The 27125-nt window shown below is 36.6% G+C and overlaps 1 protein-coding gene across 1 annotated transcript in view; it reads left to right on the top strand.

Annotated features, from left to right (window-relative positions):
- The window catches only part of THSD7A (thrombospondin type 1 domain containing 7A), a 262845-nt gene that overhangs the window by 168179 nt on the left and 67541 nt on the right, over nt 1–27125 (top strand). The window contains exons 8-11 of the mRNA XM_089917089.1: nt 4768–5002; nt 9686–9801; nt 23881–24013; nt 25765–25868. Of these exons, the coding sequence (XP_089773215.1) occupies nt 4768–5002; nt 9686–9801; nt 23881–24013; nt 25765–25868 (588 nt within the window). The remainder of the gene's footprint in view (nt 1–4767; nt 5003–9685; nt 9802–23880; nt 24014–25764; nt 25869–27125) is intronic.

Below are 27125 nucleotides of genomic sequence, written 5' to 3'. Positions count from 1 at the left end.
TCTAAGAATCAGGGAGTATTTATATTTCCTAGAGGAATTTGAAGAACGCAGGATCTATTTTATGTGTATATACACACATAACTCTGACTTCTAAGCAAATACTACCACTTCCTCATCTTCCTACTACCGACTTTGAAAAAGGAGTTCTGCTTCAGTCTGTTCCTACAGGACCACCAGGCAGGATTTATGCAGACTCCACACTGGGACGTCTTCTACCTTTTACTACAAGGGGAAAAAAGTGGAAGGGGTAGGGGCTGCAGCAGGGTCTCTTGAGGTTCTCTATGGCTAACGCTCTTCCAGTTAAATTCCCTGAAATCATGCCATTGCCAGCGTTCTTTTCATCCACAGTGGTCTGCTATCAAAGTGATTAGGGCTGCAGTAGCAGGCAAAGTTACAAGTATCTTAAAACTGTAATTCATAGTACACTGTAACTGCCTCTTCTTAGCCTGAGCCCCATCCACTTCCTTATTGCCAGTTACTTCCCTGTGTGGACTCTCTACTCCAATTGACTGCATCAATGTTACTAATTCCCAGGGTCATGCCTGCCTGAGTACCTTTGCTTTTATTTATTTTTTCTTCTGCTTAAATAAAATCCTCCCTTCCTTCTCTCCCTTCCCAGAACTCTGCTTATTAAACTACTACTCCTTCAAAACTCATATCAATGCCTTATCTCAATAACCTGTCATTTTTAGTACCCCCCAAACTAATGTAATCTTACACTTTTGAATCCCAATTATACAAAATACCTCTTTTAACATAATTATTATATTCTACCTAGAATTATACTCATTTTTTTGCTCAACTTATCCCCCTATTACTTTTCTCCACTGCATTATAAGATCCTTGAGAGTAGCAAGAATTATTTCTAACCCCTCTAGATATCCCTTGAAGCGCAGGTAACCATTGCATATTGCAGTCAGTATATAGGTTTCTAATTAATGTTTTGAAGAGGTTCTTTTTTCTTTCAATTGGCCATCTAAATTGTAAGGACTTCAATGTCAGACCCAGTAACACCATAGTTCTGTTAAATGTTTCCTAATCAAGCTTTTTAGGATCTTGATGTGGGGAGGAAAAGTCGCTTTTTAATTCCTAAGAGAGAAGTTTCGCATAATAGTTGGTATTTTTCTATGGACATGAAAGTTTATTTATATAGCAGGATTTCATCAAAGTATTATAAAGTCTTTCCTTTTGCTGGAATGATAGAAAATCTAAATAGTCACATTAGTATGAAACGTATGTTTTTATGTATAAGAGGATTTTTTAAAAAATACGCTTATCACTAATTTTGTCACAGGTGACATTTTATAATCTCCCCAGTACTACAGAAATGGGAATATTCCCAGATGTCTGGAATTAGATCTTCCCATAAATAATAAGTAAATTCAGTATTGTATCTATCAATTTTTCAACCATAAAATTATTCCCCAAACAACATGACCGTGCTGCAGTGACTGATCACTCCAAGCCATGCTTTCCAAATTGCCACATTGTTGTTATAATTAAGACCACATTGGGGCTTATCTGTGCAAGTACCTTGACATCAGCCCCAAACTGCTGATGCGGCTTTAACGTGGATCGGGGCAAGAAAATAGATAGTCTTTATGTCTGTAAACTTAAACAGTTATCTTGTAGCTCCTGGACACCTTATGCTGATGTTGTAGAAGTTCTTATTTTTTTCAAAGCCAAGCAGTGAATTCCAATGTCAAAAACAATTCAGAGTTTTAAAATCACAATTTAAATAGCATACGTATACTCAAAGTGAAAATGGGCTAAGTAAAGACGCACATTATTTTGTTGAAGAAGGATAATTTCACCATTAATATGAAGGTATGGTTAAAATGGTTATGTAAAATGTCTACAATTAGCATGTGTTTTCCTGAGAAATAAGGCTGGACAAATCTAGAGCCTCAGGGAAATGGGTAATAAGAGTGCTCATTTATTTCTCCCCAATCCAATTAGCAGGTTTAGGAGTCGTTCCTATTCAAATCCTAAACTTATTGCTTCCAGTGATGGAAGATAGGATATGAACTGTGACAGATGTTTTCACCTTCATGAAGCAGGGGACAGCAGTGAAATGCTGTTTAATGCAGGTTATTTGCATGTTGATCCCATGTTCAACACTGCATAAGTGATTAGAAATTGCAGTTAAATTCTCACGTAAACTGCCTACTGATTTATATGCTGAATAGCGGGATATCCTTACTCACAAATGAAATGATACCGAAAGATCAGCTCAGGGTGTGTTTTTTTTATGACTTTTCCCCAAATCTCAAGCTTTAGAGGCCATCTTCCATAATAAGGTCACTAGCTATTGAATCACTTTTTCTTATTTTTTTTAACTTCTTTAGACTTGCTTTCCTAATATCTAAAACCCACCTCTTATTATGTTCAATATTTCCTCCATTTACTATTACAAATATGTGTGATGAACACCCAAGGTTTCTGCCATTCCACATGAACAACCAGTTATTTTCTGTTCTTAAGATGAAATCCAGAGACTACATAAGTTTGACTAGATCAGATTGTTAATAAAGTAAGCAATAAATTCCTCCAATACTCTGCTTTTAACAATATAAAGCTTTTTATTTTCATAGTTGACATTATAAATAGCATAGTGTTAAGAAACTTCCTAAATTCCTGTTACTGTGGCCGCATCATTTAATCTGTATGGGCTCATCCACTTTATAGTTTTTACCTTGTACAGCAGCTGTGGATATTAAATGAGGTCCCATCTACAAAGTACTTATAATGGGGCTAGCACATAAAAAAGTTCCATATTGACAACTCCACACCATATTCTATTGATTAAAGGACACATCTGTTTTACCCTTCATCATCTCTGTAATTACTACATCTTACAATGGATGTATTTTTTTAAATTTTTATTGGAGTACAGTTGATTTACAGTGTTGGGTTTCAGGTGTACAGCAAAGTGAATCAGTTATACATATATATATATATATATATATCCATTCTTATTTTTTTATATATTCTTTTCCCATATAGGCCATTAAAGAGTATTGAGTAGAGTTCCCTGTGCTGTACAACAGGTTCTTATTATGTATTTTATATATAGTAGTGTGTATATGTCAATCCCAATCTCCCAATTTATCCCTCTCCCCTTACCCCCTGCTAACCATAAGTTTATTTTCTACATCTGTAACTCTATTTCTGTTTTGTAAATAAGTTCATTTGTATGCTTTTTTTTAGATTCCACATGTAAGCACTATCATATGATATCTGTCTATGTCTGACTTACTTCACACGTATGATAATCTTTAGGTCCATCCATGTTGCCGCAAATGGCATTATTTTGTTCTTTTTATGACTGAGTAATATTCCATTGTATATATGTACCACATCTTGTTTATCCACAATGGATGCATTTTAAAATCACTGTGTCCAAGCAGCAGTTATAACACAGTTTTCATTGCTAGTACATGTGAATTTCATTGTTATTTCTGGGAGCAATAGCAACCTCATGATATTTCTGCCAAAAACAAAGAAACAAAAACAGCTAAGGGCCATTTGAGGAAGGAAAATAAACCGTTCCTCAGTTGCTTGCTTAAACCTCTCATTCATAGACATCTTCTGGTATGATTAAAAATGCAACAGCAAGGGCTTCCCTGGTGGCGCAGTGGTTGAGAGTCCGCCTGCCGATGCAGGGGACACGGGTTCGTGCTACGGTCTGGGAAGATCCCACATGCCGCGGAGCAGCTGGGCCCATGAGCCATGGCCGCTGAGCTTGCGCGTCCGGAGCCTGTGCTCCACAACGGGAGAGACCACAACAGTGAGAGGCCCACGTACCGCAAAAAATAAAAAAATTAAAAAAAAATGCAACAGCATCAGAACTTAGAAATAGGTACCAGTATCCTGGAAGAAAACGCTGGAGACAACAGGGGAACGCTCTTGAAGAAATCCTGCATCATGAACACGTTTGATGCCACAGAGATGATAGTGTAGGAGAACACAAACTTTGATGAGTGTGAGTCTAAAAGCTACTTGAAATATTTGGATTCTGAATGTAAAGAAATTTTAGGAATACCGTCCCTTTTAAAGTATGTAAAAGGGTTATATTTTTTAAAATTATGTCAATAAGTCATACAAAGGAATTTCAATAAGCATACAGTAAAAATTAGAGTTGTTAAAAAGTATTGTAGCTTAATTTGCAGCCATTTCTCTTTCTTGGGACACATAAAATGATGGTCTATCCCACAGTCAATCACATCTTAGATTTGAAGAAATACGATATTATCATTACTACATGGCTTCTCCAATAATGCTATGGAAAGTCAGAAAGCATCAGTTGATTTTAAAACCCCTGTTTCTAATCACCCTAAATCCTAATTCATTGAAATAATCAGCACTTTGAAACTGTAATTAAGGCTTTCATTTTGAGGGATAGCATTTGAAAACACACTGGGTTTTCTCCATCCACAGAGTCTCAATGCCCATGTTTCCCCTGGTTAGCAATTACATAGGCTTTATTTGTTCCTCATTTTCATCTTCTCTAGTGAATAATAGCCTCTCTCTTTGAGGTCCTCCTGAGTGCCCCAAACCAAATATCATATATACCACATAGTTTAAATTTTAAGCCAGACCATGCCAAATGAGATAAGTTTACTATGCAATTTGCCTTCCTAGCAGTGCGCTGGTCACATGTGCTAAGTGGCAGGTATCATTGTTATTGTTAATTACAAGGAACAGAGAACGGTAAGGTTCCTGTTGGCACCATATCTAATCTGCTAATGTTGTCCATTTTTATAGGTGGAGCTCAGTGTCCAAATAGCAGTGCTTTGCAAGAGGTGCGCAGCTGTAACGAACATCCCTGTACTGTGTACCACTGGCAAACTGGTCCCTGGGGCCAGTGCATCGAGGACACCTCAGTTTCATCCTTCAACACAACTACAACTTGGAACGGGGAGGCCTCTTGCTCTGTTGGCATGCAGACAAGAAAAGTCATCTGTGTGCGGGTCAATGTTGGCCAAGTGGGACCCAAAAAGTAAGGGCTTTAGAATGACAACAGTAAATCCTGTGGCCAGCCATGCAGGGATTGGCTTAGGCTTTACTTGCTTCATGAAAGGAAGCATTTGATTCTTATCATACCTGGCCTCAAGAGTAAGACTTCTTTGTTTTGAATGCAGCCGCTGATAAAGTTGTAACAGCTGGAGAGTCTTGTACCTGGGATCCATAAATTCTCTAGAAATCTTTCTATGTGATATCTACTTTCAGTGTTACAGTAGCAGTTTCTGCTTTTATTGAGCTAGTGAAGCAATGAAAGAACTGCTTGCTTTTGGTCTGGCTGATCAATAATGACAGTTTATGAAGTCCTAGCAGTGGAGGTCATCCATGACCTCCTTTATATCCGTAGGCCATGGAGGCTGCCGATCTAGTTTAATTGGGCAGTAGCCTTCTGTGCTCTGCCTTTCATTTCCCCTAGAAAGTACTATATCAAAAATACTGAGGCCAAACTTATTACATCTTTTAATGGTTAAATGAATAAGCCGTTTATTCCCAAGAGAGAGCCTTAGGATAGGATGAGTGTTATAATAAGCAGAAAAACCATCAGTTTCTTACTGTAGTTACCAGTAGCGTAACAACAAGGCAAACGATTTGCCAGAGGGGAGGGCAAAGAACTAGAGAGTTGGCATATTGTATGCGCCTTGTGAGAAATATAAACAAAAACATGTCATAGCATAACTGGGCTAATTCTTTCTTAGACAAAGTTAATCAGTTATAAAAATATATGCCAAGGACTTCCGTGGTGGCACAGTGGTTAAGAATCCGCCTGCTACTGCCAGGGACACGGGTTCGAGCCCTGGTCCAGGAAGATCCCACATGCTGCAGAGCAGCTAAGCCTGTGCGCCGCAACTACTGAGCCTGCGCTCTAGAGCCCATGAGCCAAAACTACTGACCCCGCATGCTGCAGCTACTAAAGCCCACACGCCTAGAGCCCGTGCTCTGCAACAAGAGAAGCCACCGCAGTGAGAAGCCCACGCACCCCAGCGAAGAGTAGTCCCCACTCTCCACAACTAGAGAAAGCCTGCATGCAGCAAGGAAGACCCAACACAGCCAAAAATAAATAAATTTATTAAAAAAAAAAAATATATATATATATGCCAAGAGGAAAAAAGAACTCTTTACCTTTTGATATTTAGACAGCATAAATCTTTTAAAATTCAAATCATCTTAGCCATGTGAAACATGGAAAGTAAAACCGATAAGTTTGCATTGGTATAAAAATGGCCTCATAATTTCCAAATACTTGGCTAAGTGCTTAGATATCATGTGTGATCTTAAGCATACTACTTAACAGATTCTGGCTTCAGTTTTCAAAAATTTTTGAAAGGATTTAATGAAAAGAAAATGTAGTAATGTAAGCACTCAATAAACCTTAGAAATTGTATTTTCTCTTAAAAATTTGAGATAGTTCTTAGTGTTTCAGGGAAAGGATAATAATGTAACTGACATATGACAAACTCCAGGGGATAAATAAGAATCCCATTATGAGTTGTTTTTTACTAATGGCCAGGGTTCTGGACATTAGCAGTATTTTGTCCCATACTTTATTTGTTTATGTACTTTGAAATTAAGAAATATATTAGAAAATACATGCCAAAAAGACTTGAATACACTGAAAAGCAATTCCACATGCTTAATAGGTAGCCCCAAACCAATATTTTAATAGAAATAATGCTAAAGTTGTAATGAATCTAACAAAGGATATTAATGTGCAGTGTATTAAAATTCAATAGCAGTAACAACAGAAGCGGAAGTCCCAAGTGCTGGAGAATTGTGGGTCTTTCTGGGACAAGCAGAGAGGTAGAAATATTCACTGTAGAGGGTTATAACCTGACCAACTTGTCATGGTACAGATTGGAGGGTTGTTGTGCTGAGCTTCTATGGGTAAGCTCACTCTGTTCCTATTTTGCAGTTAATCACTTTTTAGATGTTGCTGTTGGTATTTTCCTCACTTATGCAAACTACAAAATATATTTCTGAGCAGTGGATGTACATATGCACAAGCCTATGTGTGGAAAAGCCTGGTGGATTAATGTTATTAAATCATTGAGTAGAAAGGGTATCCTGAAGCTCCATGTCAGACCACCACAATAATCCATTAAAAATGTGCTTTACCCTTGCAGCCTTATTCAATGACCTGGATACAAGTATAGATTTGTTAAATCAAATGGGTTTACTTTGCCCTTAAAGTTCTAAAAAATTAAGCAAATACTGTGAATTCAAAAGAAAATGTTACTACCCTTATGCCTAAATACTAGGTTAAATTCAATGACTGCTTTTCAGTACTAGGCATTTGAAACAAAAATGCAAATAGAAACCTTGTTTTAAACTCCTCTTAATAAAACAGATTACTGTGCAATGGTAAAATCAATGTTATTGATCTTATCTATCCTCCGAGTAACAAACTTCAACTCCTATCACATCTGTTTAATTTGACCTTGAATAAGATTTGGGGGAAAATCAATTCCTTGATTTAAACCACAGACACTAAATACAAACAGTACAAAGGAGAAAAGAAGCATGTTGACTGAACCAATTGCCTCACCAAAGGAAGTCTGAATTCATTTTACTGGATGTAATCTAGGCTGTATAATTTATCTTTGTGTGTTCATTTAATGGCTTTGTTTTTAGTAATTTTTTTCTCCACAGTTAACCAAGTATCTTGCTAAGGAAATTTCTAAACCATATAAAACAGAATTTTGGAGGTTGTCAATGATAACGTAAATTCCGTTGATTTATTGAGGGCTAAAATTTGAAGAGCATGTAATTGAGTAATGCTCTCCCACTGTTAAAGTTATAAAACTGCCTCATTGAGGAGGAGTGCTTCCAATAATAATTACTAATCAATAATTCCATAGTTTCAAAAGAATTAACAGGATTATATGTGGGTTTTGCCATATAATATTTCCTGGTTAAGCATGTAGGTTAAGTTATAATTCTAGTGATTTATAAACTTAATTGTAAAAAAACGTTGCCTTCTGTGATTCTCATCTGAATTTCTTTGCCGTCCATGACCTTGAGTAGGCATAGCAATTAGGAAAATCCAAGCCTATACTCAACATAAACCAGGGAGATAATTTCTTTTTGAAATGTTGAATCCAATATATTTTTTTTAAATCCACTTTCAAATAAACCCTAGTGTTACAGAATGAGAGAGAAAGGCATGTATCTGTATAGCTGAATAGAACATAATACTTCTGGATGAGATAGGATATGTAGATAAAAAAATTATAGATATATTAAAAATGAAGTGTCAGCAAAGCACTATAAAGAAATTATGAGAAGGAAATGAATGATGTTGTTTTTTTCACTCATAGTTCAGTTCTGAAAACCTGATTAACTTACTTGTTGAAAGAGTTTATCTTGACTTAACAAAAACTTTGGCTTCTTCTATGCGGAGTATTTTTAAATCCCATTTTTCACTAATTTGCCAAATTATTCCAGCAACAGTTATACTGATTGTTCGGTTTATTTCTTCACTGCTTCTTAGCTTACTTGTCAGAGATTGATATGACCTCAAAAGAGAATTTCTTAGGAATCAGAACATTAAGTACTTTTAGTTACATGAATTATGTTATTATATTTTGTTGTCATAATATACATCTTCTTCTAGTGTTCCTGACCAACATTTGACCACTCATGATAGTAGAATCAGACTGTGAAGATGCAGAGAAGAATTGGAAAATGTGAAAACCATGTAATAAGTATACAATAAACAAAACAGTATATTTAAAACTCATATATCAGCTTCCTAAAATTATCTTTTAGGAAGTAAAAACCTTATATAGTGTAAGACATTTCAGTGTTTTGTCATTATTTTTCTCTTGTTTTCCTAATAATATATTTTTGGTGTATTTTTTTAAAATAATAATAAATTTTACTCTACTTTATGTCAAGAACACAGTGTTTTATTTTTCTTTAAATTACTTATTGGCTATTTTTATTTTATTTATATTACTCTTTTTGTTCTAAAAATATTGTAATTTATAAAAATATTTAAAACCCAATAATTTAAAACTAGGAATAAAATGGAAGAAAAGATAAGAGTAGAGACAGTGAATGAAACCAGGAATACAGCAAAAATTGTTTATATTAATGAGCTATACACTTTTATTATTTTTTTACTTATTTGTTATGAAATACTTAGCTGTAAATACAATATTGGTTTTTGAGCATATACTATATATAGAATATACTCCATTATAAATTTATTTTGTGCTAAACATATTTTGTAAAAATAAAGTGCAGAATAACCTGGAAGATTATAATTGGCAATAAGCCTATTTAGTTATACAAAGATGTAGCCTTGGGTCCTTAAATTGGTAATTTGAACTTCCATAAATTTCTTATAAAGCATGTTGCAAAATACAGATTTATTAATGGAGAGATTGTTATAAATGGATAAAATAGAATTATTATATTTTCTTCTACATAGCACAATTACTATAATTAAATTTACACTTCCTGCCTTGAGTTTCAGTTTGGAATAATTGTTTTGGTTTTATAGCCCTTGTCAAAAGCAGAAAGGATCCTAGAGGTTAAGTTAAATAATACAGATTGATGCCTGTTTAGCAATTTCAGCAATAAAAATTCTAAAGATACTAAATTACCTGGTTTTCTGGATTACTGTAGAGGTCTAGTAGTTTCCCTTTGCTTTTCCCAGGTGTCCTGAAAGCCTTCGACCTGAAACAGTGAAGCCCTGTCTGCTTCCTTGTAGGAAGGACTGTATCGTGACGCCATACAGTGACTGGACATCATGCCCTTCCTCATGTAAAGAAGGTATTATCTGCAGAATTTTGAAGGAGGTTCACCTAGGAACCCTCTCACTGGGACCTCCAAGTTCCTTTGGTTGAGCAATGTTTTTATTCTTACATGGGCTGGCTGTGTAATCCTGGTTTGGCATGAATGCCATAAAATTTTGGCTTCCTTCTAGAAAATAATACAGCTTTTAGAGTACCAAACAAATGAGTTTTATGCCAAGACTGACTTAAATAACTTCATACTATAGATCAAGGTGAAAGGATTCTAAACTTTATTAATAATGTTTCCTTTAACATTGATTCTAGAAGAATGTATAGTGGCCTTTTGTATTTCAAAAAGAATATAGAGTGATCTTCTCAGTACTCATGGCTCTCAACCTACTTAGTGGCAAGAAATAGCCATGGGACCAGATTCAGTACAGTTTCAATTATATGACCCAAAGGATGGGAATAAAGGAAAGAGAAAAATGATCAAATTGTACCTCTGCCAACACTTAACATGACATGAGGCATTTACAAGACGAGGATTTGTTCCCAGTTTGGCTTGTTTTTGCTTTCATTACTCACAGACAAAGACCCTTTAATATCATGAAAGATACTTTGTTAATTCTTTACCCTCCAGGATAGGGTCCTTTCTCATTGCTGCTGAGAAAGATGTGAGCATTCTCCAGGTGACTTATGCAGTAAGTGATCACATTGTCTCTCAGTGTCACAAATGACACTGTCTCCTATTTTTTATTTTACTCTCCCGACAAATAGAGACAGTTTTTCTTCAGTTCCTTTTATGCTTTTACTTTTGCTTCTTGACTCTCACTAGAGAGATTCAATTTAAGAATCAACTTCTAGGGCTTCCCTGGTGGCGCAGTGGTTAAGAATCCGCCTGCCAATGCAGGGGACACGGGTTTGATCCCTGGTCCAAGAAGATCCCACATGCCGCGGAGCAACTAAGCCCGTGTGCCAAAACTACTGAGCCTGTGCTCTAGAGCCTGTGAGCCACAAGTACTGAGCCCGAGTGCCACAACTACTGAAGCCCGTGCTCCGCAACAGGAGAAGCCACCACAATGAGAAGCCTGTGCATGGCAACAAAGAGCAGCGCCCGCTCACCGCAACTAGAGAAAGCCAGTGCGCAGCAACGAAAACCCACCGCAGCGCCCCAAAATATAAATAAATAAATAAAAATTAAAAAAAAGAATCAACTTCTAGTTTAACCACTGTTTTAAATCACCAGGATTATTTTTAAATCCTGAAGATATTACATAAGATTATAAACTTAATAATGGATAGTTTTTACAGTGTGATGATTTTATATAGTTGAAACATGAGTTCCTTTTCATGCTTTTTCTGTTTTAAATACCCTTGAAATAGCAAATAAATTAAACCACATAGTGCGCAAGAATAGAAAATGTTGATTTGAAAAGTCTTTTAAGGCATTTTAAAAGCTTTTGGGACAAAAAGTTAGCATTAACTCTTTAAAAATGTTAGTGGCATTAATCTTATTGATAAAGTATTGACAATTTTATCCAGATTTTCTTCTTTTATCCCCTTACTTTCTTAAAAACTAAACATATGATATCCTTTAGTTTGATCATAATCAGCAGTAGGACTGTAGGTTAGTATTTCTCATAGGGTAGTATTTCTGTGATAATTGTTGTCTATTCATTGCTACAATGAAAAAGCTTATTTATTACATGGAATTTATGTGCTTGAAAATTTTATGCTGGATGTTTTATACTTGATGTTTTCTATTGGTATGAGACAGCCCATTTACTAATAATTCCAAAACATAGGCAGTTACATTTATAATGACATGATTAATAATCTCACACAAATTTAACATTTGTAAGTAAAATTTTTGAAAGTAGAAAAAAATTTGCCTTTTCTTTATATTGGGCAGTTCCTTATTTTGAGTAAAATATTTCAAAATAACTGTTCTTTTGGTCTAAAGCATTTCAAGAAAATAAAATAAAATAATAAACTAGAAAAGGTTTCATTAAATTGATTCTAGGATAGACACTCCTCAAAATGAGAAATCAGGTAAAATTGTCTCATTTCATTAGAAATAAGATATTTTGGAATATCCCAAACTAATTTGAAACTAATTTGAGATATTGGAATATGTCCAGGAATTAAGAACCAATTTAGTAGTCTAAGAATTTATCTTATTATGTATTATATATGTCTGGAAAGGGAAGAATAATAGATATAACTTACTCCTTTAAAAAACCTATCATTGAAAATTAATTTTTTTTAATTTTGTTTTATTTTTTTATACAACAGGTTCTTATTAGTTATGCATTTTATAAATATTAGTGTATATATGTCAACCCCAATCTCCCAATTCATCACACCACCACCACCACCACCCCCACCGCTTTCCCCGCTTGGTGCCCGTACATTTGTTCTCTACATCTGTGTCTCAGTTTCTGCCCTGCAAACTGGTTCATCTGTACCATTTTTCTAGGTTCCACATATATGCGTTAATATGTGATATTTGTTTTTCTCTTTCTGACTTACTTCACTCTGTATGACAGTCTCTATATTCATCCACGTCTCTACAAATGATCCAATTTCGTTCCTTTTTATGGCCAAGTAATATTCCACTGTATATATGTACCACAACTTCTTTATTCATTCGTCTGTCAATGGGCATTTAGGTTGCTTCCATGACCTGGCTATTGTAAATAGTGCTGCAATGTGTCTTTTTGAATTATGGTTTTCTCTGGGTATAGGCCCAGTAGTGGCATTGCTGGGTCATATGGTAATTCTATTTTTAGTGTTTTAAGGAACCTCCATACTGTTCTCCATAGTGGCTGTACCAATTTATATTCCCACCAAGAGAGCAAGAGGGTTCCCTTTTCTCCACACCCTCTCCAACATTTGTTATTTGTAGGTTTTCTGTTGATGCCCATTCTAATTGGTGTGAGGTGATACCTCTTTGTAGTTTTGATTTGCATTTCTCTAATATTAGTGATGTTGAACAGCTTTTCATGAGCTTCTTGGCCATCTGTACATCTTTGGAGAAATGTCTATTTAGGTCTTCTGCCCATTTTTGGATTGGGTTGTTTGTTTTTTTAATAATGAGCTGCATGAGCTGTTTATATATTTCGGAGATTAATCCTTTATCTGTTGATTCATTTACAAATATTTTTTCCCATTCTGAGGGTTGTCTTTTTGTCCTGTTTGTCGTTTCCTGTGCTTTGCAAAAGCTTTTAAGTTTCAGTAGGTCCCATTTGTTTATTTTTGTTATTTATTTCCATTACTCTAGGAGGTGGATCAAAAAAGATCTTGCTGTGATTTATGTCACAGAGTGTTCTTCCTATGTTTCCCTCTAAGAGTTTTATAGTGTCCAGTCTTACATTTAGGTCTCTAATCCAGTTTGAGTTTATTTTTCTGTGTGGTGTTAGGAAGTGTTCTAATTTCATTCTTTTACATGTAGCTGTCCAGTTTTCCGAGCACCACTTATTAAAGAGGCTGTCTTTTCTCCATTGCATATACTTGCCTCTTTTGTCATAAATTAGTTGACCACAGGTGCAGGGGTTTATCTCTGGACTTTCTGTCTTGTTCCATTGATCTATATCTCTGTTTTTTGTGCCAGTACCATACTCTCTTGATTACTGTAGCTTTGTAATATAGTCTGAGGTCAGGCAGTCTGATTCCTCCAGCTCTGTTTTTTTCCCTCAAGACTGCTTGGCTATTCGGGGTCTTTTGTGTCTCCATACAAATTTTAAGATTTTTTGTTCTAGTTATGTAAAAAATGCCATTGGTAATTTGATAGGGATAGCATTGAATCTGTAGATTGCTTTGGGTAGTATACTCATTTTCACAATATTGATTCTTCCAATCCAAGAATATAGTATATGTCTCCATTTGTATCATCTTTAATTTCTTCCATCAGTGTCTTATAGTTTTCTGCATACAGGTCTTTTGTCTCCCTAGGTAGGTTTATTCCTAGGTATTTTATTCTTTTTGTTGCAGTGATAAATGGGAGTGTTTCCTTAAATTCTCTTTCACATTTTTCATCATTAGTGTATAGGAATGCAAGAGATTTCTGTGCATTAATTTTGTATACTGCAACTTTACTAAATTCATTGATTAGCTCTAGTAGTTTATTGGTGGCATCTTTAGGATTCTCTATGTATATTATCATGTCATCTGCAAACAGTAACAGTTTTACTTCTTTTCCAATTTATATTCCTTTTATTTCTTCTTCTTCTCTGATTGCCTTGGCTAGGACTTCCAAAACTATGTTGAATAATAGTGGTGAGAGTGGATATCCTTGTCTTTTTCCTGATCTTAGAGGAAATGCTTTCAGTTTTTCATCATTGAGAATGATGTTTGTTGTGGGTTTGTTGTATATGGCCTTTATTATATTGAGGTAGGTTCCCTCTCTGCCCACTTTCTGGAGAGTTTTTATCATAAATGGGTGTTCAATTTTGTCAAAAGCTTTTTCTGAGTCTACTGAGATGGTCATATGGTTTTTATTCTTCAATTTGTTAATATGGTGTATCACATTGATTGATTTGCATGTATTGAAGAATCCTTGCGTCCCTGGGATAAATCCCACTTGATCATGGTGTATGATCCTTTTAATGTGCTGTTGGATTCTGTTTGCTAGTATTTTGTTGAGGATTTTTGCATCTATATTCATCAGTGATAGTGGTCTGTAACTTTCTTTTTTTGTAGTATCTTTGTCTGGTTTTTGTATCAGGGTGATGGTGGCCTCATAGAATGAGTTTGGGAGTGTTCCTTCCTCTGCAATTTTTTGGAAGAGTTTGAGAAGGATGGGTGTTAGCTCTTCTCTAAATGTTTGATAGAATTCACCTGTGAAGCCATCTGGTCCTGGACTTTTGTTTGTTGGAAGATTTTTAATCACAGTTAAAACTTCATTGCTTGTGATTGCTCCGTTTATATTTCCTGTTTCTTCCTGGTTCAGTCTTGGAAGGATATACCTTTCTAAGAATTTGTCCATTTTTTCCAGGTTGTCCATTTTATTGGCATAGAGTTGCTTGTTGTAGTCTCTTAGGATGCTTTATACTTCTTCGGCGTCTGTTGTAACTTCTTTTTCGTTCCTAATTTTTTTGTTTTGAGTTCTCTCCCCCTTTTTCTTGGTGAGTCTGGCTAATGGTTTATCAATTTTGTTTATCTTCTCCAAGAACCAGCTTTTAGTTTTATTGATCTTTGCTATTGTTTTCTTTTTTTCTATTTCATTTATTTCTACTCTGACCTTTATGATTTCTTTCCTTCTACTAACTTTGGGTTTTGTTTGCTCTTCTTTCTCTAGTTCCTTTAGGTGTAAGGTTAGATTGTTTATTTGACATATTTTTTATTTCTTGAGGTAGGCTTGTATTGCTATAAAATTCTCTTAGAACTGCTTTTGCTGCATCCCATAGGTTTGGGATCATCATGTTTTCATTGTCATTTGTCTCTACGTATTTTTTGATTTTCTCTTTGATTTCTTCAGTGATCTCTTGGTTATTTAGTAATGTATTGTTTAGCCTCCATGTGTGTGTGTTTTTTATGTTTTTTTTCCCTGTAATTGATTTCTAATCTCATAGCATTGTGGTCAGAAAAGATGCTTGATATGATTTCAATTTTCTTAAATTTACTGAGGTTTGATTTGTGACCCAAGATGTGATCTATCCTGGAGAATGTTCCATGTGCACTTGAGAAGAAAATGTAATCTGCTGTTTTTGGTTGGAATGACCTATAGATATCAATTAAATCTATCTGGTCTATTGTGTCATTTAAAGCTTGTATTTTTTTATTAATTTTCTGTTTGTATGATCTGTCCATTGGTGTCAGTGAGGTGTTCAAGTCCCCCACTATTATTGTGTTACTGTCAGTTTTATAGCTGTTAGCAGTTGCCTTATGTATTGAGGTGCTCTATGTTGGGAGCATATATATTTATAATTGCTATATCTTCTTCTTGGTTGATCCCTTGATCATTATACAGTGTCCTTCCTTGTCTCTTGTAACATTCTTTACTTAAGGTCTATTATATCTGATATGAGTATTACTACTCCAGCTTTCTTTTGATATCCATTTGCATGGAATATCTTTTTCCATCCCCTCACTTTCACTTTGTATGTGTCCCTAGGTCTGTAGTGAGTCTCTTGTAGACAGCATATATATGGGTCTTGTTTTTGTATCTATTCAGCGAGCCTGTGTCTTTTGGCTGGAGCACTTAATCCATTCATGTTTAAGGTAATTATCGATATGTATGTTCCTATTACCGTTTTCTTAATTGGGGTTTGTTTTTGTAGGTCCTTTTCTTCTCTTGTGTTTCCCACTTAGAGAAGTTCCTTTAGCATTTGTTGTAGAGCTGGTTTGGTGGTGCTGAATTCTCTTAGCTTTTTCTTGTCTGTAAAGGTTTTGATTTCTCCATCAAATCTGAATGAGATTCTTGCCAGGTAGAGTAGTCTTAGTTGTAGGTTCTTTCCTTTCATCACTTTAAATATGTCATGCCACTCCTTTCTGGCTTGTTGAGTTTCTACTGAGAAATCAGCTGTTAACCTTATGGGAGTTGCCTTGTATGTTATCTGTCATTTTTCCCTTGCTGCTTTCAATAATTTTTCTTTGTCTTTAATTTTTGCCAATTTGATTACTTTGTGTCTCGGCATGTTTCTCCTTGGGTTTATCATGTCTGGGACTCTCTGCACTTCCTGGACTTGGGTGGCTATTTCCTTTCCCATGTTAGGGAAGTTTTTGAGTATAATCTCTTCACATAAATTCTCGAGACCTTTCTCTCTCCCTTCTCCTTCTGGGACCCCTATAATGTGGATGTTGTTACGTTTAGTGTTGTTCCAGAGGTCTCTTAGGCTGTCTTCATTTCTTTTCATTCTTATTTCTTCAGTCTGTTCCACAGCAGTGAATTCCACCATTCTGTCTTCCAGGTCACTTATCCGTTCTTCTGCCTCAGTTATTCTGCTATTGATTCCTCCTAGTGTAGTTTTCATTTCAGTTATTGTATTGTTCATTTCTGTTTGTTTGTTCTTTAATTCTTCTAAGTCTTTGTTAAGCATTTCTTGCATCTTCTCGATCTTTGCCTCCATTCTTTTTCCGAAGTCCTGGATCATTCTTCACTATCATTATTCTGAAATCTTTTTCTGGAAGGTTGCATATTTCCACTTCATTTAGTTGTTTTTCTGGGGTTTTATCTCGTTCCTTCATCTGGTACATAGCCTTTTCATCTTGTCTATCTTTCTGTGAATGTGGTTTTTGTTCCACAGCCTGCAGGATTGTAGTTCTTTTTGCTTCTGCTCTCTGCCCTCTGGTGGATGAGGCTATCTAAGAGGCTTGTGCAAGTTTCCTGATGGGAGGGACTGGTGGTGGATAGAGCTGGCTGTTGCTCTGGTGGGCAGAGCTCAGTAAAACTTTAATCCACTTGTCTGCTGATGGGTGGCGCTGGGATCCCTCCCTGTTGGTTGTTTGCCCTGAGGTGACCCAACACTGGCGCCTACCCAGGCTCTCTGGTGAGGCTAATGGCAGACTCTGGGAGGGCTCATGCCAAAGAGTACTTCCCAGAACTTCTGCTGCCGGTGTCCTTGTCCTCACGGTTAGACACATCCACCCCCCCACCTGTGCAGGAGACCCTCCAACAGTAGCAGGTAGGTCTGGTTCAGTCTCCTATGGGATCACTGCTCCTTCTCCTGGGTCCTGATGGGCACAGTACTTTGTGTGTGCCCTCCAAGAGTGGAGTCTCTGTTTCCCCCAGTCCTGTAGAAGTACTGCAATCAAATCCCACTAGCCTTCAAAGTCTGATTCTCTAGGAATTCTTCCTCCCGTTGCTGGACCCCCAGGTTGGGAAGCCTGCCGTGGGGCTCAGAACCTTCACTCCAGTGCGTGGACTTCTGTGGTATAAGTGTTCTCCAGTTTGTGACTCATCCACCCAGCAGTTATGGGATTTGATTTTATTGTGATTGCACCGCTCCTACTGTCTCATTGTGACTTCTCCTTTGTCTTTGGATGTGGGGTATCTGTTTTTGGTGAGTTCCAGTGTCTTCCTTTCGATGATTGTTCAGCAGTTAGCTGTGTTTCTGGTGTTCTCACAAGAGGGAGTGAGAGCACGTCCTTGTACTTCACCATCTTGAACCAATCTCTCCTTAGCTTTCTTCTCCTGATTCTCTCAAAGGACATCAATTACTTGCTAGAGGCTAATATAGGGATCTGGGCCCCCACAGTGATCCACTCTCCAAATGGCCAGTGAGCACGGACAGCCACAGTGGTCAAAGTCTTGAGGCAGGGGAATCCATGGTGCAGGTGAGGGACCCCAGGGTCTGGTCTCAGTGATTTCACTTACAGTAGGATCTTGAGCAAGTCATTCCATTGGGTTGCTGTGCATGGCATGAAAAATATCAGGTTTGAAGAGTTCTAGATTCAATGATACTATAAGCCAGGGCATAAATCAGACAATGATGAATGCTAGAAGAAAGATAAATAAGGGGAAGGAGGATCATGAGTTAATGAATAGGGGTGAAGTTTCATCAAGTAGCATGATTTTTAATTTGATCTCTGCTGATGATTTTTACAGTTCTAAGAGGCTGATTTACTCTTCTCTGACCATTTACAAAATACAGAAAATTTTTTGTGACAAACTGTGATAACTTATACAAGGCACTTAAAAAAATTTTTAGCAGGGCTTCCCTGGTGGCGCAGTGGTTGAGAGTCCGCCTGCCGATGCAGGGGACACGGGTTCGTGCCCCGGTCCGGGAAGATCCCACATGCCATGGAGAGGCTGGGCCCGTGAGCCATGGCCACTGAGCCTGTGCATCCGGAGCCTGTGCGTCCGGAGCCTGTGCTTCGCAACGGGAGAGGCCACAAAAGTGAGAGGCCCGCGTACCGCCAAAAAAAAAAAAAAAAAAAGAAAAAATGTTAGCAGATAGATGAGGGAACAAATAGATTTTGAATACTGTACATGTGTTTATTAAATTAATACTCATCTGTGATATGCATAAATACTTATTGCATTTCTAATTTATTGATTACTGTACTTAACTAGCACATTGATGGCCCCGCAGAGAAGAACTTCAAAAAAGCTTTTGATCTCATTTAAAATGTAGAACTCTTCTACATAGATCAGTTAATGTAAGACTTACATGATTCAATAACGAGATTTAGTGGTAAAACAGGAAAAGCTCTAAGGAAGAGACAGGGAAAATATTAGGGAACAGACATTAGGGAAAATCTTGTTGAAAAAAAAGGTAAAAGAGGCCTTTTTGAAAGAGAGAATGCATAAAAGAATCCCAAGTGATCAAAGGCATCAGGAAAAGTCTTAGTGACCATGAAAAAGATGTGTTGTTCGAAAGAAAGTGGGATCCAACCCACTGGAGCTTGGAGTGTGTCGAGGAGAGTCAAGATGTGAAGTTGGAAAGGAGAACAGAGGCAGGTTGTAGAAGACCAAATTAGATTTACTCATATATAGTAGGACACAGGTTTTAGTTTTCGAACATAAAAATGAGTAGTGAGTTTCATGGTATAATGGAGTCAGTGGACTTTGAATCAGCAGATCTGGTTTGGACACCTATCTTGGCCACAAAGCAGCCAAGTGACCTTAATCTCTCCAGATACTTAATCTCTGCAAGCCTTGGTTATAACATCTTTGAGTTGTTATGTGGCAAAAATGAAATAACATATGGTAGAGTACTCTGTGCTTTGTGAACTGTAGTTCAGCTACAGCTACATTATTTGTTGTCTATAGTGATTATAAGTTCCTGTAGGAAAGGCACTACATAGTGCATATGGTCAGAATCTGGTAAATGTTTTAACTTGATGTATTGAAAGCATTTTTTCTTAGAAGTTCAATTATGTTGCAATATGTGGAAAGTATTTAGGTCATGTAGTTAGCTTTTCATTATTTGGTATGAAATGGAAATAAGGCAAGCTTCGTTGAAATTACACTGACTTCTGTGTGCAATTAAAAAATGCTTAAAAATGTGAATGTTCAAGGATAGATGATAGCAAACAAAAATTAATTCAGGAATGAGGTGGTTCTTTTAAACTTAATTCTGTAGGTAAAATCTACATTTTGTAAGAGTTTGAACTTATGAAAATGTAGAGCTACCCTCCTTTTTAAGTCACTTTAAATAGGTAAAATTACAGTATAGTATTGCAGAAAATGGGACAGAGTAGCTTAGGATTCCAGGAAGAACAAGCAGAGTAATTTGAAATATTATTCAGCCCTCTCTCATGATGTGCCTTGAAAAATCAATGCTGGTAAACATCAGTATTGAACAGAAAGTAATTTAATCCTCAAACCAGTGTACTTGTTAATGTTTCCAAATTTTCATAAATCTTTACAAAGGGCTTTATTAAAGATGGAAAATATTTATGCATATAAATTATTTGTAACTCTAATCTTTAAAAAATCAATACTTTTGATCAAATAATACACTTGGCTGCTCAAATTGTGTTTGCTCCTTTTTTTCTTGCTAAATTTATTGACTTGACAGCTAGCAGGGATATTGCAGAGGCATCTTTTCTACCTTGATGCCCTCAAACAGCACTTTGCTAGAATTACCCCTCAAAGGTGCAATAACTGCCTTTACATTTGACTTCTTGCATGAAACGTTTCCCTTTCAGTTTCCTCACTGTGCTGCTGCAGCCTGCCATCCGCCTCGCTTCCAGCTTAACCCATCTTAGTTTTGCCTGTCCTTTAAATCCTTCCATCAAGGAATTTCTCCAGTGAAACTTATCTTGAATGTCTTAAGATATCTAAAAAGTGCTGTAGGTGAGTGAGAGATTACATATCCTCTGAGTCTCTATGGCCCATTACCACATAAATGTTTTCTGAATATATAATCCCTTTTTTCTCTACCTATCCTAGGTAGGTATTGTCAAGTATAAACACTATAGGATTATTCCTTTATTTTTCCTGTGCTTATTATTTCCAATGAACAAAATGATACCTTATTTTTTTATTAATACTAAAGAACAGACTTAGTACCCATGTGCATAATACTCTAAGGAAATGGATATAAAGGAAAAGAAAATGCTAATTTATAATCCAGTTGAGAAGAAGTGAAATAAATGTGTTTGTTCATTCAGCAAACATTTATTAAGACTTTACGCTGTGTGACCACTGTTCTAGGTGCTAAAACACAAAGATAAATGGAAATTATGTATGTATCCCCACCTCATACAATAAATTGGGTGTAAATATATGTGGGAAACTCTGAAGATTGTAAAATTCCACACTTGCCAACTCAAGTTATTAGTTAGGAGCCTTCCACTTTTATTAATTTATTTTTTAACATGTACTGTAGCTTTCCCTTTGTCTGCACACTGATTTGAGGGCTCTGTAACTGGTAGAAAGTGCTGTTTCTTTGAGTGTACGCGTAATTTGCTAACTGCGATCTGAGAAGAAACAAACCTCCCAGTGGGTAGAAGCATGGATGTCATGACACTTCCTGTGTAACCCCATTAAACTTCCTCTCTAGGTGTTATGGCTTTGGAATGTTCCACTTTAATCAGGTCACAATCTCTCTACTGTGGGCTGTGCAAGGTTAAGGTATTTGAACTTTTTTATAAGAATAAATGGATTCCCATTGTGGAATCTATTATGGAAGTGAAAAGAGTTATCATGGCGTTATATATCAAGTACAAACTTGTGGAGATTGTGATGAGAAGGCACTAGAATGTTTCAGAGTTTTATATTAGGTGACTTTTTTGCTTTCAAGTCAATAAACAAAGTAGAATTGAAACACTAACATTTGCTTGCTGCTTCCCAAATCTGAACAGCCCTGGGTATATACCAGGTGATATTTAGGTAGTTAATGACCAGGAGCTTCAGTCTATATGGTGCCAGTGATGCTGCTCTCATTGTCCCCTCTAGTCTTTGGATCCCTTGGCCTCAATTCTATGTCTATTTTTTATCTGCAGGTTAAAAAGGGTTGGAGAGTTATTGACTCTTAAGAATTTCGACCACCTGGGAAACAAAGACCTGCTCCTCTTTGGTCTTTCCCTCTTTTCCCTGTTAAAAAACAAACACACGCCTCCCGCCTTCCCCCAGTGCTAAACAAATGATAAGAATGTTCATTTAGTTTCTATAGTCTTTTAAAAAGATTAAAGACAGAGCATAAATATAAAACAAAAGGAAAAATAATAGATAATAGTGTAAAAAAAAAGCATGGAGTCAGTTAGTAAATAGGGTAGAGGGAGGGGAGAAGAAGAGAAAAATTATAATATAAAATCAAAGTTAAGGTAAGCTCCTGCAATTGAGAAGAAAATTAGCTCTGAGATTCTGGTGAACAAAGCAAAAAACAGAAGCACAGTGCATTCTTAACGGATTGTCAAGGGAAACAAGATTTTTCCTAGCTCTAAATTATTAGAGGAATTTATCACATGGGCCTTAAAATAAGGGTCATTGAACAATATAATGGATGGAGATAGCATTACCAATTTTATTAAAAGTCCTATTGGCACTTCTTCGATCTTTCTTAGATAAATTATTCTTAATATGTAAAAGCTGCAGCTGGCATTCAAACTATTACTGCTACAGTTTTTAAAAGTCTAGGACAATATTTCCAAATACTTTAACTCTCTGCTACCCACTACCTCCACCCCCTAGTTCCATACTTCATTACCTGTAGTATTCCAACTATTCACTAAAATAGCTAATGCAGTCATTAACAGTACAGGTTTCCCGCACTATAGGAATAATCCTAAAAAGTTACATGCAAATTCTAGAATCTTAAATTGGGACATCCATGGTCAGTCATTCCAGTAGATCTCAAACTTAGCTGTTTATCACTGTTTCCTGGCAAGCTTTGTAAAAATCAGATTCCCACATCCACAGATTCCCACATCCAGCTCCCAAGAGATTCTTATTTAGTAGTTCTGGGTACATGCCGAGAAATCTGCTTTTGGTTTTTGGTTTTTATTTTTTCAAAGAAATTCTCCTGTGTAGTCAGACATTTAGGAATCACTAATCTGATCCATTCTCCCATTTAATATAGGAATCTTCAAGTCACGCTGCTAGGAGTCAGTGGCCAGACTGTGTTGAGGGATATCCTGACTTCATGTCAAAGGATGTTCCATTACTGGAAACTTCTATTTGTCAAATCATATTTTTCTACGAACACAATGACTTTAAGGATATTTCATTTCAGTTCTGATTAAACTTTCACTGTTAGGGGCTGCTAACCCTTCTAAATTTCTCTGTTTCTGTAGTCTACATATCTTGAGAAAACATGTAAATGCATCAGGGGAACTCTAGTAAAGTAATTCTTTAGGGAATTCTTTTGTAAGCAAATTCATGACATATGGCTGTTCATCTTTAAAGTGTATATATTGTAAGTTGTCAAGTATGTATTTTATTAAAGTTGTCAAGTCTTATATATCATCTGTTTCTCATACTAAAAAATTCTGAGCATCTTTATATCAGCAATATTGTCAATTTGATATCTTCATTGAAGGTAAATCTTAATTATTGCCATTGTTTTTGTAACATAATTTGGAGTAACCTACTTATAGTAATTATCGCTATTTTGAATGCTTCTCTAAAAATTCTGCCTCGAGGAAACGACTTTCATTTCACTACTTACAGCTCGGATGTTTAGGATGTGACCTGAATTAAAGATCTTAAAGTGTTTAACATGAATAATAAATGACTAGAATAATTTACGAGTTATACATTTCAAATTAAGTGAATAACAAAGAAATAGAATTTCACATTAAAACATTGAATATATTCTCCTAAGAAAGATTCATTAGATGTGTATGAGTCCCATGTGGTAAACAGGGCTATATGAAACGGCATGAAAATAAACTTAAGGCAGAGAAAAACAGATTAGTTAGATCTGTCATATTTCTCAAGGGGGAAGAAGCATACAAAAGAGCAGTTACATTGTAAGTGAGCATTAGGAAGACTAGCTAACTATGGAACTATTTTCTCCGTTCTTCACATTTTTAAATATACATTGATTGGCTTTCAATACAAGTGGTCTTCGGGAGAATTTAGGAAATGACTAGACGAGGCCTCTCAGTCAGGGATGTCAAAGCACATGGAGCTGGAAGCAATGTAATTTCTTCACACAGGCTGGTATTTGGAGATTCTTTCATCAGTGCAGAGAACAGAGGTTAAAAAGCTGCCTCATTCCAGGGGACTCCGGAATCAGGAAGCAGACTCGGCACCGGGTCATCATTCAGCTGCCAGCCAATGGAGGCAAGGACTGCACGGATCCTCTCTATGAAGAGAAGGCCTGCGAGGCCCCTCAGGTGTGCCAAAGCTACAGGTAATGGAGTGAAGGAAAAGCCTTCTGAGCGATGCACTAAGCAAAATACTTCAGGTTCATGGTTTTTCTGACAATGAGAAAAGGAAGCCAACACTGCCCGCAGACTCAGGGGAGTTGAGGATGTTTATGACTGCGGGTCCCATCTCTTGCGTGTTTTAAAGAGCTGCTTTGCTACTGAAATCATCTCCAGGGACACAAATACTTGCGTAAACTTCCAAGCTGTATTAAAAGCTTTTGGAGCTTGAAGAGTTTCTTATGTTGATATAATCTATAGAAAATGCAGAAAAGTGATTAATAATTATGAAACATATGCTTTTGGAAGCAGTTCTTTTCGCTTACAGGAATAGCCTAAGCCTTCCTCCCCTGGCTCCAAAGAGCACCTGTTCCTCATAAATGCTGGCATTCTGGGTCATGAAATGACATCTTTGTCTCAGTGATGTTAGTAAGATGTCTGTTTTGTTGAACATGTGTGGCCACCTCAAGGAAAATTACGGTTATTGAAGCTATATGTCATCATCTTGATTATTAGAAAAAAAATTTTTCATAACTATTAAAAAAAGTACTTAATTGAAACTTGATGTGGTGAATAATTGCAGTCCTGACAACAAATGAAATATTATGGCATCAGCCAATGGAATGTGTGATCCCAAAATAATAACTTAAGATGAAATTGATGGCAAATATTTCATCTTAATTTATCTGTGTTTAATTCTGAGATGACAAACAGTATAACTGCATGCTTTCATGATGAACATTAACTGTTAGCCCAAACTTATTTATTTGGGGGATTTGTTTTTGTGAAGTGTGTTATAAATTGCAGCTTCTGAGTTACCCCTACAGTGCTAATCAAAAGAGCACTATATATACAAAAGGCTCATGCATTGAACGCAATTTTATAACTTGAATGTAAAATAAATATACCTTTCTAAAGTGGAACACATCACTTCTGGTACTATCTGGATACATCTGCTGGCAGTCCTAATCATTAAAAAGGCTAAATGTGGGACTTCCCTGGCGGTCCAGTGGTTAAGACTCTGCGCTTCCACTGCAGGGGGCACGGGTTCAATCCCTGGTTGGGGAGCTAAGATCCTGCATGCTTCATGGTGCAGCCTTAACAAAAAAGAAATAAAAATAAATAAAAAGGCTAAATGCTATCAGTAGAGTCTGTTCCTTTAGAACTTGACAGTGATGGACTCTTGTCTCCACTGCAATAGGAAGTACTTTTATATTTAGTGCTGCCTTTTATAATTCCTTGATGAAGATCTAAATTAAATTTAGATAGGACTTTTTTTAAATAGATCTTTATTGGAGTATAATTGCTTCACAATACTGTGTTAGTTTGTGTTGTACACCAAAGTGAATCAGCTGTATGCATACATATGTCCCCATATCCCCTCCCTCTTGAGTCTCTCTCCCACCCTCCCTATCCTACCCCTCTAAGTGGTCACAAAGCACCCAGCTGATCTCCCTGTGCTATGCGGCTGCTTCCCAGTAGCTAGCTATTTTATATTCGGTAGTATATATATGTCGGTGCTCCTCTCACTTCGCCCCAGCTTCTCCCTCCCACGCCATGTCCTCAAGTCCATTCTCTATGTCTACATCTTTATTCCCGCCCTGCAACTAAGTTCATCAGCATTGTCAAATAAAGTCCTGTTTGCAGTGGTCAAAGTCATGCTTCCTTGGCACTGTGTCTCTGTGATTTACTAGTATGTTTGCTTCTTCTCTATGAGGCTTCTGTTCTTTCCCTGTAGGTGGAAGACTCACAAATGGCGCAGGTGCCAGTTAGTCCCTTGGAGCGTGCAACAGGACAGCCCTGGAGCGCAGGAGGGCTGTGGGCCCGGACGGCAGGCAAGAGGTGGGAGGCCCCATTCCACGTTGATTTGCTTTGCATTTCTCCAACAGCACTAACTTAACCACTAGCTTGAAGAGTTTGTCATTTTGATGCTATGCTAGGCAAACAGAGCAAAGCAGTTAAGAATCTGCTACCACCCATTCTACCTTACACCAGAACACGGAAACCTGACTTTTTAAATTGTGTCCTTAGTTCTTTAACATTAGTTCCTAACTCCTCTGGTTAAACTTTCCCCTCATTCATATCTAGAAGATGATCAGACCAAGCTCTTGAAAGCGTTAACGACATAGATTGTACACTGCAGCTTTTTTTTGTTGTTGTTTTTGTAATTAGCTTTTGGCTCACGGGATTCCATAACACTTTGCTTGTCACCTTAACAATCAATAAGATCCTTACATCATTGCCCATATGCATTATATACGTGCATGCATAAAATGTAATATAATTGGTTAACTTTCCCAGAAATTCTCAGTAACGACATCCTTGTCATTGTCATGGCGACCCCCAATTCTGTTCATATTTAGTACTGATTTTTAAATGGCAGATTTATGTACTCTAAACCGGCCATATGTGGATTGCAATCTGTCGACGCTACTAGATAACATGGTTTCTTGCAGCAATGAGTGATGGAAATGTTTCCAACTTGCCATGATTATTTACTAGATATTATGGATAATACTTACATTCCAAGCTTTGGAACATGTTATTTATACATGTAGCAAATTCAGTCTGTAAAGAGTACATGATTCTTTTTACTCATGTTGAGTTTTAGAATGTAATTCTTGCTACATATCTAAAATGTAGCTGAATATGTAATTGAATACACAACTACCTTTTTTAATTCATAAAAACATGCCCTGCACCCTCATTTGTCGTTATGTGTTGGATGATGTTGTAGAACTCTGAACACACAGAATTAGATTCCAGTTTTTGCTGATTTGATCCGGGACCCCTTTTCTTTACAGTGAAAAGATTGCTTTTTAAAAATTTGTGAAGAATAGCTTCTTTTTTGTAAAAAATCTTCCATTATGATAGTCATTTTAGGAATCTTCATTTGAAACGTAACATTTAGTTTACAATTAATATTAACTATCTAGTGATTTTTAGGATTTTATTTTATGTGCTTATTTTTCATTATGTATCCTCCACCGTCCGCATCTGCTAAAAAATAACTCTCCCTTCACAGTTATAGAGACTTAGGTATTTAGAATTGAAAGTCATTCTCCCCATCTGAAACCATTCATGGAGAAATTGAGGGAT

This window comes from Delphinapterus leucas, chromosome 9, assembly GCF_059928025.1.
Source record: "Delphinapterus leucas isolate spDelLeu-1000000601 "Yukka" chromosome 9, BTC_Dleu_Yukka2, whole genome shotgun sequence".
NCBI lineage: Eukaryota > Metazoa > Chordata > Mammalia > Artiodactyla > Monodontidae > Delphinapterus > Delphinapterus leucas.
This window is presented reverse-complemented; position numbering and strand designations above follow the sequence as displayed.